At 40.8% G+C, this 13,806-nt stretch overlaps 1 protein-coding gene and 1 long non-coding RNA gene across 2 annotated transcripts; both read right to left on the bottom strand.

The window, feature by feature from the left end:
* Nucleotides 1-1,311: 1,311 nt before the first annotated feature.
* On the bottom strand, nucleotides 1,312-3,478 carry LOC113134596 (acyl-coenzyme A thioesterase 1-like). Its single transcript, XM_026314049.1, has 3 exons — nucleotides 3,027-3,478; nucleotides 2,633-2,825; nucleotides 1,312-2,219 (listed from the first exon to the last, which is right to left on the bottom strand). The coding sequence occupies exons 1-3, from the start codon at nucleotides 3,476-3,478 to the stop codon at nucleotides 1,608-1,610; spliced, it is 1,257 nt and encodes a 418-aa protein (XP_026169834.1). The 3' UTR covers nucleotides 1,312-1,607.
* A 2,845-nt stretch (nucleotides 3,479-6,323) lies between these two features.
* Nucleotides 6,324-7,007, bottom strand: LOC113134630 (uncharacterized). Its single transcript, XR_003296078.1, has 3 exons — nucleotides 6,921-7,007; nucleotides 6,644-6,800; nucleotides 6,324-6,360 (listed from the first exon to the last, which is right to left on the bottom strand). It is a non-coding gene; the product is annotated as an uncharacterized LOC113134630 (long non-coding RNA).
* Nucleotides 7,008-13,806: the final 6,799 nt, after the last annotated feature.

Genomic DNA, 13,806 nt, shown 5'->3' with positions numbered 1-13,806 from the left:
CAGATCATCTGCAAAACAGCAAAATTTGATGTTAGATTTTTCAAAAATAGACTAGCAAGGTCAAATTTAAAAGAGCCATTTAGGTAAACTCCAAGATTTTTAACATGTGGGTGACAGTAGGATGACAACAGCCCAGATCACTGTTGACACCATCTAAAACCAGAAGAACTTCCAAACATCATAATTTCAGTTTTCTTGCCATTTAAAGGAAGTAAATTTCTGGACATCCATCTATTAATATCATTGAGACAGTCCAATAAAACACAGGTTGAGGCAGTGCCTGGCTTTAGGGGAAGATAAATTTGAAGGTCATCTGCAAAGCGATGAAATGAAATATTAAGCTTAGAGCAGATAGACCCCAATGGCATATAGAGCACACGAAGGGGTGGGCCTAAGACAGAACCCTGGGGGACACCACAGGAGAGGGGGAGCCTTCCTTGAGCTGTTGGGGCCCATGTTCACAGAAAAGGTCCTCCCAGATAAATAAGTGTTTACAAGCGCCCGTGTTCACTATAATAATAATTTATGGTCGCAAATGTTGGTTACTAAGCCTAAACAAAGCCCTGGCTGCTTCTAAATTAAAGCTTTTCAATGACTGATGGATCCTAGGCTTTAATAGAGCATTGATGGATAGAATTGCATTTCAATTTTAATTATTTTATCTATAAATAAAAAAATCAATGGTGCTCAAGTTGAAACAAATTAGTTAAAAAAAGTAAGGTTCCACTGAATTAATGAAAACATGTTGGCATCTAGAAGTTGAGTACTACTCTGATGAGTGGTGAAATGTTTCGACCTAAAAACTAGAAGTCCAGCTACCATGACTCAACCTCTAGATAATTTCCCCTGGACAACCAAGAATATTCACAGACAACAGTTGGCATGTTTCGCTAGCTGAAATGTTAGCCAGGTGTCCAAACATTAGGTAGGCCTATTATAGTTTAGTTTAAATAGGCACCACTCTGTGCAACAGCTTGACCCTTGTTTTATTAGCATTTCTTTGTTTTAATGTTGGAAAATTAAGTATGACAAATCAGTTAATAGTATTTTAATATGCAAGAGAGTAACAGGTACAGGGTAATAGTTGACATTTCAGTAACAGGAACTCAAGATGTACACCGCAGACACTCACTTAAATATTTTATGTTGTGTCAGTTTCTACAAATCCCATATAGGGACTAAATGACAACAATGAATATTAAGTTCTAACCATAATGTCTTTGAATCCAGAAACAAAGTTATCCTGTTTGTCTGTGCTGTACACCTCCACTGTCTGAAAACTATTAAAAACATATCAGTGAATTTTTCCTCACAAAAGCAGGGGTCCATCTACTGTCAAGAGCAAGCTGCAAAAGAAAGGCAATCAGTCACAGAGTCAACATTTTTTGCACAGTAAATGTGTGCAATAAGTGTGTCTTACCATTAATTTTTTAATATGTATTAAGCCCATGTCAGGTGAGACTGGTCACAACTTTAGAATAATATAATGAAACATCAATTAAATATTAAAATGTTCTACTCATTACAAAACAACCAAGCATGAACCTAATCATTTATTAGCCCTGATATCATGATCTGTTACTATATGTTTCTTATCTTATTTGTATCTATATTTTGACTTTAGTTTGTGCAGCATCACAGCTCAGGTGAGTTCTGAAGAACTCCTGAATCTTTGACCACAGGTGGACTTCAGCTGCAGCATGGGTCCTGGCCTCCCCCCCCCACAGGACTACATGGGGAACGACCCCATGAAAGCTGGAGGTGCAGTATGGACCATATGGCGGCTCCAGCATGTGTCCAGATCCAGGATAACTCATAGTCTCAAAGTTCTCCTTCCCATGGTGCTTCAGTCTCTCCACTATCTGCTCCATGTAAACCTTACTGTTCAAGCAGAGGTCGTCCTCTGAAGCCACAAAGAGGAACCGTCCCTTGGCTTGTTCAATGGGGACCAGGCTGCCCTTGTTCTTCTCTGCCACAGGATTTTCAAGGGTATAATTGATCATGCTAGCTCCCGATTCAGTGAGAATAATCTTGCTCAAGTCAAATGGTATTGGTGGGATGATTTGTTGGTTCTTATAGTACAGAGGAACACCTGCAACAGCACTGCAGCCATTAATCCACACTACAGCTTCAACACCAGGCAAAAAAAAAGCAGCAAGTGAAAGTGCAATTTCTCCTCCCTTTGATCGTGATATTATGCCAACTCCTTTACTGCACACCTGAGAAGAATAATAATAAGATAATAAGAATAAAAATAAGAATAAAAATAAGTTAGCAAATTAGAGGTGTTATAATATGCTTAAACATATTTTTTACTTCAGGAATTGGGCTATGAAGGTAAAACAGCGATTTTGTGTTAAAAGATTGTAATTTGGAAGAAATCCACTTAATATGTCAGAGCTAAACTGCTAAACTGTAAATACTGTTTTCAGTTATGTACAGATTGTGTTACCATGTGGTGACACAACGCCAAATGTTTGTCACACATACCTGGCTATTAATCCAATTCTGATTCTGAACCTCAGAAAAACATGTACAGTTGAACAAGACCTGAATCCAACCTTTGATTTAAAACAAACTTGCAAAATTGTGGACTGACCCTTAAAAGCATAATTTACTTCACACAGCTCACCTTTGGTTGTTGTTGTAAAAAATCCACTGCTTCTTTAAAATGATCCAGATGCATCTGTTTGACATTGTCAGGGCGATCAGTGTAAACTGGTACAGTCAGAACCACAAAGCCTTTGTTGGCCAGCAGACTGGCTCTTTTCTCAGATACAAAGGTGCAGAGATCCAACACTGCAGGAAACGGACCTTCTCCTGGATCATAAGACATATACAACACAGTAAATGTCTATAGAGAATCATAGGAAATCTTAGCTCATTACATTGTATGAATTGTTGAATTTAATATTTTGATGCAATGACACTAAACTGTAACAACTACAAACACAGTCATAACTACAGCACTGTATGTTGTACAGACTGTGGTGAAAACATAAAGTACAGAACTATTTTACCTGGGGGGGGTAAACAGGACTCCCTGATAATTCCTCCCTTTGACAGGAAGCCGACTGACCCCATTTCCAATCAGAAGCCTCTCATTGGTCACCTCTGCCAACATCCTGTCCTCCCTGTCCTCCTCATGTACAGAGAACTTCACCACATGGGGATTTAGTGCACATGGTTTTTGAAACTTTTTGTGCAAGGCATCTGCCTTCATCGACCACAGCAGACCCATGGGTTCAACCCCAACGTAGCTCCCACTGAGTGAGGGGTCTCTGAGCAGGTCTATCTCCCCGCTCCCATCAGCCCTGTAGGTGGCTGAGGAGCTGAACACCACTCCTTTCTCGTCCGTTGATCTGGCTTTCATGGTGACCACCTGCCTCGACCTCAGCCCCTCCACCTTCACCTGAACAGGCTCGTCAAACAAACATCTGGCACTTGGCAGCAGCCTCAGTCTGACTTGGGAGGACATCTCTCCACAGACTACAGATCCTCTCTCCACAGACTACAGATCCTCTCTCCACAGACTACAGATCCTCTCTTCACAGACTACAGATCCTCTCTCCACAGACTACAGATCCTCTCTCCACAGACTACAGATCCTCTCTCCACAGACTACAGATCCTCTCTTCACAGACTACAGATCCTCTCTCCACAGACTACAGATCGTCTCTCCACAGACTACAGATCCTCTCTCCATAGACTACAGATCCTCTCTCCACAGACTACAGATCCTCTCTTCACAGACTACAGATCCTCTCTCCATAAACTACAGATCCTCTCTTCACAGACCACAGATCCTCCCTCCACAGACTAAAGATCGTCTCTCTACAGACTAAAGATCCTCTCTCCACAGACTACAGATCCTCTCTCCATAATCTACAGATCCTCTCTCCACAGACCACAGATCCTCTCTCCACAGACTAAAGATCGTCTCTCCACAGACTACAGATCCTCTCTGTCATCCTCTCTTCACAGATTTAGAGTTTGTCCTGTGGACATAGCAAAGTCAACAGGTTAGGTAAATGTTCTGCATAGACAAGCACAAGCAGATAACATAGTGACAATGCTATCATTACAAATGAAAAATTAACAAGCCAAATGTATATCAATACAATCCTAAGCTCATACTCTACTTGACCATACAGGTGCTTGTACAGACTCCATTGTATGAAGAGATCTCACAAATTTTGCGTTATTTTCAATATTTCTTAATATGTATTGATTTAAAAACTTAGTTCAATGGATTGTAACACATATATTTCCAAACGTCTGTGTACAGACTGGTACTGGTCACACCTGTCCATATTAACATATGCAATTGTGCAATATTAAGCTTTTTTTTTTTAATGAAGGAAGACAAGATAGTGGTTACACTTGCACCCAATTTTAAAATCTTGGAAAAACACAACATAATTCTTTTCTGTGTATAATATATACAGTAAATATATATTTTAGATATAGCCTAATATGATAAATAAATCCAGTTGGCAATAAATTTGATTCTAAATATATATATTAACACCACTTTTATGGGATGTCACAGAATGGTTAGTTTATTGATTCACTAGGAAACAACAACATAAAAACATTTTTGCATTACAAATCAAATGGTACATTATTTGATAAATGTGACACTTGGGTAATCTCCTAAATGAGCCTTTATGTGAATACAATCTGGATTAAGAGAGAAACTGGTAAATCTGTGCACTGAGCCATGGAAAAAAAAATGACAGGCTACAGGCCCAGTTTCTACTTAAAAGTTTGTGTCAACTTTGTAGTGCAATCGGGTGAATTGATATTGATTGCCTGCAGTAGTTATGAAGTTAAACTATAAAGCCCGAAGTTATAAGTCAAATAATAAAAAATAAAAAGGGTCTATGTGGACAAACAAACAGGCTCAGTGATTGGTCGCTCAGGCACATTTACGCCTCACCGTTCTTCTTTCTGACTGCTGATTGGTCGACTCTAAACGTGTTTTCTGTCCTAAGATGTATTTATGATCGACATTGCCTCATTAACAAACATTTAAGAAAGTTAAACTCAGACATGGCTTAGAAACTGACAGCCTGACAGGGTTTATTTAAAAGCTTCATGAGCAGAAGTTCCCCCAGTCATATGTTCCTGATCAGGAACCTTTTGCTAAAGTTATTGATAAACAGGGCTCAGACTGAATTTCAAGAGACAAATTCAACTAATGATGTTCCTATTATGATACAGACAAACGTCTGAAAACATTTCCTTTGTTCACTTAAAATGACTTAAATCATCATAACTGTGCTTAACAAATTTCACACATGAGAAACACTGAATTAGTTTATAGCAGTATATTTGTTTAATGTTCCAAATTTGGAACATCAAGCATGAAGATGATCTTTTAGCAGTTCATTTACACTGTGGGCTATTGAACAGTCAGGAGGTTCTGGGTACAAGTTCCAGTGTGATACAACAGAACATACAGTGTGTTGCATAACTCTACCCTCTTGCCTAATCTATGGATGTACTATAGGTTAGGTTTACCAGACTGTTATTAGAAGGAGGTCATAAGTTAACACATTATTTCTAGAGGTTTTTGGTACAGTTTACACAAAAGACATGGACTAATCATTGATACTGTGCTACAAGTGTAACTGTTCTATGATCAATAATTAAATAGAGCAAATTTTCAGAATTGTGGATTAGATTGTGATTTCCACTTAATAAATGCAGTGATTTTATCAATGTGTTGTTTGTATCGCTATAGCTACATCTATAACCTGGCTTTATTCTATGCAGCATCACATTTCAAGTGAGTTCTGAGGAAGTCCTGCATCTTCTTCCACATGTGGACTTCAGCTGCAGCATGGGCTCTGGGTTCACCCCCCCACAGGACCGGGAAGCGAATGAGCCCATGTAAAGCGGAGGGGCAGTATGGACCATATGGTGGCTCCAATAAATGACCAGCTTCAGGGTAACACACAGTCTCAAAGTTCTCCTTCCCATGTGTTTCAGTCTCTCCGCCATCTCGTCCATGTAAGCCTTGCTGTCACAGTTGAGGTCGTCCCCAGAAGCTATAAAGAGGAAGTGTCCCTTGGCTTGTTCAATGGGGACCAGACTGCCCTGTTCTTCTCTGTCACGGCATCTTCAAGACCATATCTGATTATGCTAGCTCCTGATTCAGTGCGAATTACCTTGTTGAAGTCAAACGGTAATGTTGAGAGAATCTGGCGGTTCTTATAGTACACAGGAACACCCACAATGGAGCTGCAGCCATTAATCCACACTACAGCCTCAATACTGGTACAAAAGCAGCAAGTGAAAGTGCGATATCAGCTCCCTTGACCGTGATATTATCCCAACTCCTTTACTGCCCACCTGAGAAGAAAAACATGCTAGTTAGAGGCAATAAAATATGTTTCAACACAGAGTCCAGGAACAAAATCCACAGCACCCCAAATTAATCTTAAATATGTTAGACAGGTTCAGTAATAGTGTGTAAACATGAAAACAAATCAGGGAGAGATCATTTAGTCAGACTCCACTCTGGGTTTCTGTTTTTCCCCACTACTGTCGCCGATCAAGTTTTACACTTTTTCAGAAAAGTTCCTCTTTTTATTGCCACGACACTCCCCTGATCAGTTTCTGCTCATTGACTCACCTGTAGCTCATCTCTTTCATTACCACCTGTCTGCTGTGGCAGCAGTCAGCCACAACATTACTGCTGTAGTTTTCTAACCACTGAGTCTTTCGCTGTGTTTACTTTGCCTGATTCCTGGACTCTGCGTTGACTGCTCATACTCTGCTCCTGATTTTTTCTGCATCATCAAACCAAAAAACTTATGTTGCCTATCTGTGACAACTGACCTTTGCTTTAAGACAGAATAAAAAATTGTCAACATGTCCTCTAAAACAATCATTAACTTCACAAAGCTCACCTTTGGTTGTTGTTGTAAAAAATCCACTGCTTCTTTAAAATGGTCCAGATTTGTCTGTTTGACATTGTCAGGGTGGTCACTGTAAACTGGTAAGCCAGAACCACAAAGCCTTTGTTGGACAGCAGACTGGCTCTTTTCTCAGATGCAAAAGTGGACAGATCCACACACTGCAGGAAATGGACCATCTCCTGGATCATAAGACATAAACAACACAGTAAATGTCAATTATTGATCAAATGAAATTCTGGATCTTATATAATATGCATTCTTGATATACAGAATCACTCTTATTATTACACAAAATGTAGTTAGATTGTAGTGAAAACAGAAAGTGCAGAATTATTCACCTGAGGGGGTAAACAGGACTCCCTGAAAATTCCTCCTTTGACAGGAACCCGGCTGACCCGTTTCCAATCAGAAGCCTCTCATTGGTCACCTCTGCCAACATCCTGTCCTCCCTGTCCTCCTCATGTACAGAGAACTTCACCACATGGGGTTGTAGTGCGTTGTTCTTGAAAAGTACTTGTGCAAGGCGTCTGCCTTCAGCGACCACAGCAGACCCATGGGTTCAACCCCAACGTAGCTCCCACTGAGTGAGGGGTCTCTGAGCAGGTCTACCTTCCCGCTCCCATCAGCCCTGTAGGTGGCTGAGGAGCTGAACACCACTCCTTTCTCGTCCATTGATCTGGCTCTCATGGTGACCACCTGACTCGACCTCAGCCCCTCCACCTTCACCTGAACAGGCTGGGTCAAACAAACATCTGGCACTTGGCAGCAGCCTCAGTCTGACTTGGGAGGACATCTCTCCACAGGCTACAGATCCTCTCTTCACAGACAACAGATCCTCTCTCCACAGACTACAGATCCTCTCTTCGAAGACTGCAGATCCTCTCTTCAAAGACTACAGATCCTCTATTCACAGACTACAGACCCTCTCTTCACAGACTGCAGATCCCTCTTTTCAGACTACAGACCCTCTCTTCACAGACTACAGATCCTCTCTTCACAGACTACAGATCGTCTCACCACAAACTACAGATCCTCTCTCCACAGACCACAGATCCTCTTTTCAGACTACAGACCCTCTCTTCACAGACTACAGATCCTCTCTTCACAGACTACAGATCCTCTCTTCACAGACTACAGATCGTCTCTCCACAGACTACAGATCCTCTCTCAACAGACCACAGATCTTCTTTTCAGACTACATACCTTCTCTTCACAGACTACAGATCCTCTCTCCACAGACTACAGATCCTCTCTTCACAGACTACAGATCCTCTCTTCACAGACTGCAGATCCTCTTTTCAGACTACAGACCCTCTCTTCACAGACTACAGATCCTCTCTTCACAGACTGCAGATCCTCTTTTCAGACTACAGACCCTCTCTTCACAGACTACAGATCCTCTCTTCACAGACTACAGATCCTCTCTTCACAGACTACAGATCCTCTCTCCACAGACTACAGATCGTCTCTTCACAGACTACAGATCCTCTCTTCACAGACTGCAGATCCTCTCTTCACAGACTACAGATCCTCTCTCCACAGACTACAGACCGTCTCTTCACAGACTGCAGATCCTCTTTTCAGACTACAGACCCTCTCTTCACAGACTACAGATCCTCTCTTCACAGACTACAGATCCTCTCAGACTACAGATCCTCTCAGACTACAGATCCTCTCAAACTACAGATCCTCTCTCCACAGACTACAGATCCTCTCTTCACAGACTACAGATCGTCTCTTCACAGACTACAGATCCTCTCAAACTACAGATCCTCTCTCCACAGACTACAGATCCTCTCTTCACAGACTACAGATCCTCTCTTCACAGACTGCAGATCGTCTCTCCACAGACTACAGATCCTCTCTCAACAGACCACAGATCTTCTTTTCAGACTACAGACCCTCTCTTCACAGACTACAGATCCTCTCTCCACAGACTACAGATCCTCTCTTCACAGACTACAGATCGTCTCTTCACAGACTGCAGATCCTCTTTTCAGACTACAGACCCTCTCTTCACAGACTACAGATCCTCTCTTCACAGACTGCAGATCCTCTTTTCAGACTACAGACCCTCTCTTCACAGACTACAGATCCTCTCTTCACAGACTACAGATCCTCTCTCCACAGACTACAGATCCTCTCTCCACAGACTACTGATCGTCTCTTCACAGACTACAGATCCTCTCTTCACAGACTGCAGATCCTCTCTTCACAGACTACAGATCCTCTCTCCACAGACTGCAGATCCTCTCTTCACAGACTGCAGATCCTCTCTTCACAGACTACAGATCCTCTCTTCACAGACTACAGATCCTCTCTCCACAGACTACAGATCCTCTTTTCAGACTACAGACCCTCTCTTCACAGACTACAGATCCTCTCTCCACAGACTACAGATCCTCTCTCCACAGACTACAGATCCTCTCTCCACAGACTACAGATCCTCTCTTCACAGACGTAGAGTTTGTCCCGTGACTGTGACAGTAAATATGAAAAAATTAAGTGTCAACACAATAATTACAAGACAAAACAAAAACACAACTGAAAAGCCAGAATATGTATGAGATGATTAATGTGTAGGTGACTTTGGTGCCAGTTATGTTTCCAAATACAGTAACGATAGTTATCAATCAATCAGTCACGGTGGGAACCGTTAACACCGAGAAAGACCTGACGTCACAGGACTGAGACGAGACTAAAGTTAATGGTATCGTTAACGTAAAAACGTTAACGTAAAAGGCGGAGCTTACGTTGACGTTACCGGATTGTTTTTTTTTTAACGGCTTGACCATAGTTGACGTTAGTGAACCCAGAGTGTTAGAAACAGGGCGTCTTAAAAAGCTTAAATCAGCCATCGTTGTGCTAGTAGCCAGTTAGCTTAGCCACAGCATAACCTTAGAGTGATGTTACTTCTCCGTTGGAGAGCTAACGTTAGCTAACGTAACGTTAACTGCTGTGGGTAAATCTCAGTCACAAACCACCAAACTTGTCATTTCAAACTCCTTTACTGGTTTAATCGTCTTCCATTCTTCAACTAGCTAGTTCATGTAACACGTTAGTGACTTCTGTTATTTGAGCCACACGACTGATGATTTATCTCGGCCAAAGTTTACTGACTCTGTATCGACACTGTGCTCGGGTTTTTAGTCGGTGTGACACTTTAAAAATCAGACTTTCTAATGTTCAGTGGTTTAACATTTGGATGGGACAAATGCAGATGTCTCCAGTATTGGGTGGGGGGACATGTCCAACCCGTCCCCCGTATTAAACCCGGTCAGTGTGTAAACGCACCGAATCTGATCCTCTTTCAACCCAAGACTCTGATGCAGGACAAATCAACATGTTTACATGTCACTACATGAATCAAACACTCAGTTCCAATCAGTCACAGACTATTATTGCACTTCTCCAAGAATAAACTGGCTGTTACTGACCTGATTCACCTTTCCTGGTATAAACACTGCTGGTTCCTGTGGATGAAGCTCAGTGCAGCTGCAAACTTTGTCCAGCAGAAGACGCTCACTAACCTGTGTTTGTTTTACACAACTGAGGGAAACACAAACATCAATGATAGAATATTCACCTCAATAATATATTTAAATCATTGTATTTGATTATTTGCATTTTTATATACATATATTTCTATGCCACCACATTTACTCAACAGTATGTGTTTGACAACTGCACTTACTTTGCAGATTTTCTTTAAATTGCACACATATAGCACAGTCCCTTTAAGGCAGAAGATACAAGTGTTTATGTGATTATTTTGCAAGTCTCAAGTCTCTAATGGTTGAGAGTAGCAATCTAGTCTCCTACATGCAGTCCAGACTGCCTAGAAATCTGCACTGATATATCTTAATTATTGCAAACCATGTACTGTATTATAATCACTCCATTATCTATTAATATATACAGTATCAGCACTGATTAGTTGTTTGGTTGATGACTAAACTGGCTATTACTATGTGGTATATGAAAAAAAAAACACACCCCCCTGCCACAAAATCATGTAAATGACTTTATTTACCTGATTTCATTCCAGGTCTGTAATATTGTCTTCAGTGTCATCTAAGAAGTGAACTAAGAATGTATGTCTAGTTTGTGAAATTGACTTATCTGTCTGTTGTTTACAGTTGACTTTCAGCTTATACATTTCCTTAATGTTAATGAGCTGAACAACCTAAAAAAGTCAATTAAAGACTGTTCGCATGTCCCAGAACCGGAGCCCAAACCAAGCCTTTTAAGAACAAGTCTGAAATCAAGTCTCAAGTCACTGTATGTGTGATTTAAGACTTGAGTTAAAATCCCAAGTCTAAATCCAAGACTTTATCTATGGTGTTTATTTATACAAACTGTGCTGCTGCAACACTCTAACTTCCCTTTGGGACTGACCATCTACCTGCCTGTCTATAATCAATAACTAAAAACAGAATTTACAATTTTTTTTAATATTATACCAGAAATGACTTAAAATTACAAAAGATTACAAGACAGCCACTAAAACTATTTGCCAGGCCTGAGTTATAAATGCAATGTTCTATAATAGCATCTATAATTTGGCTTTAGTCTGTGTAGCATCACAGCTCAGGTGAGCTCTTGGAACTCCTGGATCTTCTTCCACAGGTGAACTTCAGCTGTTGTGTGGGCCCTGGACTGACCCCCCCACAGGACTGGTTTGCCTGCAACCCAATGAAAGCTGGACGGGCAGAATGGACCATAAGGTGGCTCCAGCCAGTGTCCAGCTCCAGGGTAACACAGAGACTCAAAGTTCTCTTTCCCATGGCGCTTCAGTCTCTCCACCATCTGGTCCATGTAAGCCTTGCTGTCCCAGTTGAGGTCGTCCTCTGAAGCTATAAAGAGGAAACATCCCTTGGCTTGTTCAGTGGGGACCAGACTGCCCTTGTTCTCCTCTGCCAGGAGATTGTGCACAGCATACTTGACCACGCTAGCCCCTGACTCTCTACTGTGAATAACAGAATAATCTCTACTAAGCAGGATTTAAATCTGTTTCCATGAATCACAACCAGGCCACAGCAACCACGTCCTGGGGGACAGGTTTATTTCTGTTGTGGCAAAATCACCTGAACTTAATATTTAAGTAATGAAAAAAAATTGACATCACAAAGTAGAGACTGTGTAAAACAAGTTATCTTCCAGGGATCTAATATTTAACAAGCCAAATAAGCAGAGGCATCAAATGAAACCTTTCAAAATTGGAAGAACTAGGCAACAGGGTAACAGCCTTATTAAAATAAAAGTATTAGGGTGAGTTTTAGTATATATGCTTCATTGTAGACAAAGCCCCAGTGTACCACTGAAAATGTTTGTCATGTTTTGCTGGATAAAATGTCAGCTACGTGTCCAAACACTGGGTATTGTAGTTTAGTTTCTGGAACAATTGTTATAACAACATTGTTTATTTAGTTAAAAAATGGCATTAAGAATTAAATTAAGCACCACACTGTGCTACAACTTGAGGCTTGTTTTTTTTTACATTTATTTGTTTACATGTTGGAAAATCAAGTTTGCAAACAGCATTTACAGCATTTACAGAGTATAAGCTGAGGCTTCAGTAACAGGCACTCATGATGTACACTGCAAAACTTGGTAAGGAGACAAATGAGATAATTTGGAAGAAATTTTTAAAAAATCTTTAAGTTCAACTTGAATGAAATGTGTCCATATACAAGACTGAAAAATACCAAATAGAAAATATCAGCTTACACAGTATCTTTCTCAATGAGAGGAAGGACAATTTACTACTACAGTCTAAATAAGTCTCGGGCCACAGGGCCCATATAGAATGAAAGAAATGTGGGTGGTGATTTTATGTGTTTCTGTTAATTTACACAAATCCCAACATTTAATTTGAAATTCTCACCATAACGTTGTTTAATACAGAAACAGGTTTCTTTTATTTGTCTATGCTGTAAACCTCCATAGTTGTCTGAAACGTTCATCACACTGTTACACCAAATGACACAGGTCCTTCTGTTTTCAAGAGTGACATCCATGTTTGAGATCTCTGCAAAATGCTAAATGCATCTTACTATGTTCGTCTTTTAAACATATTCAGCCCATACTAAGTTAAAATGAATCACATAAATAATATTTAAAGGAAAAACATTAAAAGTAATATTATATTGTATAATTATATAATGTATTATATAATATTCAAAGTTCTACCCAAAAGAAGAAGCATAAACATGATCTGCTATAATTACTCAGCAGCCGTGTGTTATCGTGATTTGCTATTATATTTTTATATTTTTCTTATCTTATTTGAATCTATGATTTCGCTTTAGTTTGTGCAGCATCACAGCTCAGGTGAGTTCTGAAAACTCCTGGATCTTTGACCACAGGTGGACTTCAGCTTCAGCATGGGCCCTGGCTTCACCCCCCCACAGGACTACATGGTGAACTATCCTATGAAAGCTGGAGGGGCAGTATGGACCATAAGGTGGCTCAAGCAGGTGTCCAGCTCCAGGGTAACACAGAGTCTCAAAGTTCTCCTTCCCATGGTGCTTCAGTCTCTCCGCCATCTGGTCCATGTAAGCCTTGCTGTCCCAGTTAAGGTCGTCCTCTGAAGCCACAAAGAGGAAATGTCCCTTGGCCTGTTCAGTGGGGACCAGGCTGTACTTGTTCTCCTCTGCCAGGGGATCTCCAAGACCATACTTGATTATGCTAGCTCCTGACTCAGTGGTAATGAGCTTAGTGATGTCAGACCCTAAGGGTGAGATGATTTGATGATTCTGATAATAAAGAGGAACACTTACAACAGCATTGCAGCCATTAATGGACACTACAGCTTTAACACCTGATACAAACGCAGCAAGTGAAAGTGCGATATCACCTCCCTTTGATCGTGCCA

Source organism: Mastacembelus armatus, chromosome 17, assembly GCF_900324485.2.
Source record: "Mastacembelus armatus chromosome 17, fMasArm1.2, whole genome shotgun sequence".
NCBI lineage: Eukaryota > Metazoa > Chordata > Actinopteri > Synbranchiformes > Mastacembelidae > Mastacembelus > Mastacembelus armatus.
The sequence above is the reverse complement of the archived record's forward strand: the minus strand, read 5'-3'. Positions and strand labels throughout refer to the sequence as shown.

Coding starts and splice junctions, on each gene's coding strand:
- LOC113134596 (XM_026314049.1), bottom strand. CDS start 3,478: ATGTCCTCCCAAGTCAGACTGAGGCTGCTGCCAAGTGCCAGATGTTTG. Junction 2,826..3,026: donor CAGGGAGTCCTGTTTACCCC/CCCCAGGTAAAA, acceptor TATGTCTTATGA/TCCAGGAGAAGGTCCGTTTC. Junction 2,220..2,632: donor TTTTACAACAACAACCAAAG/GTGAGCTGTGTG, acceptor TATTCTTCTCAG/GTGTGCAGTAAAGGAGTTGG.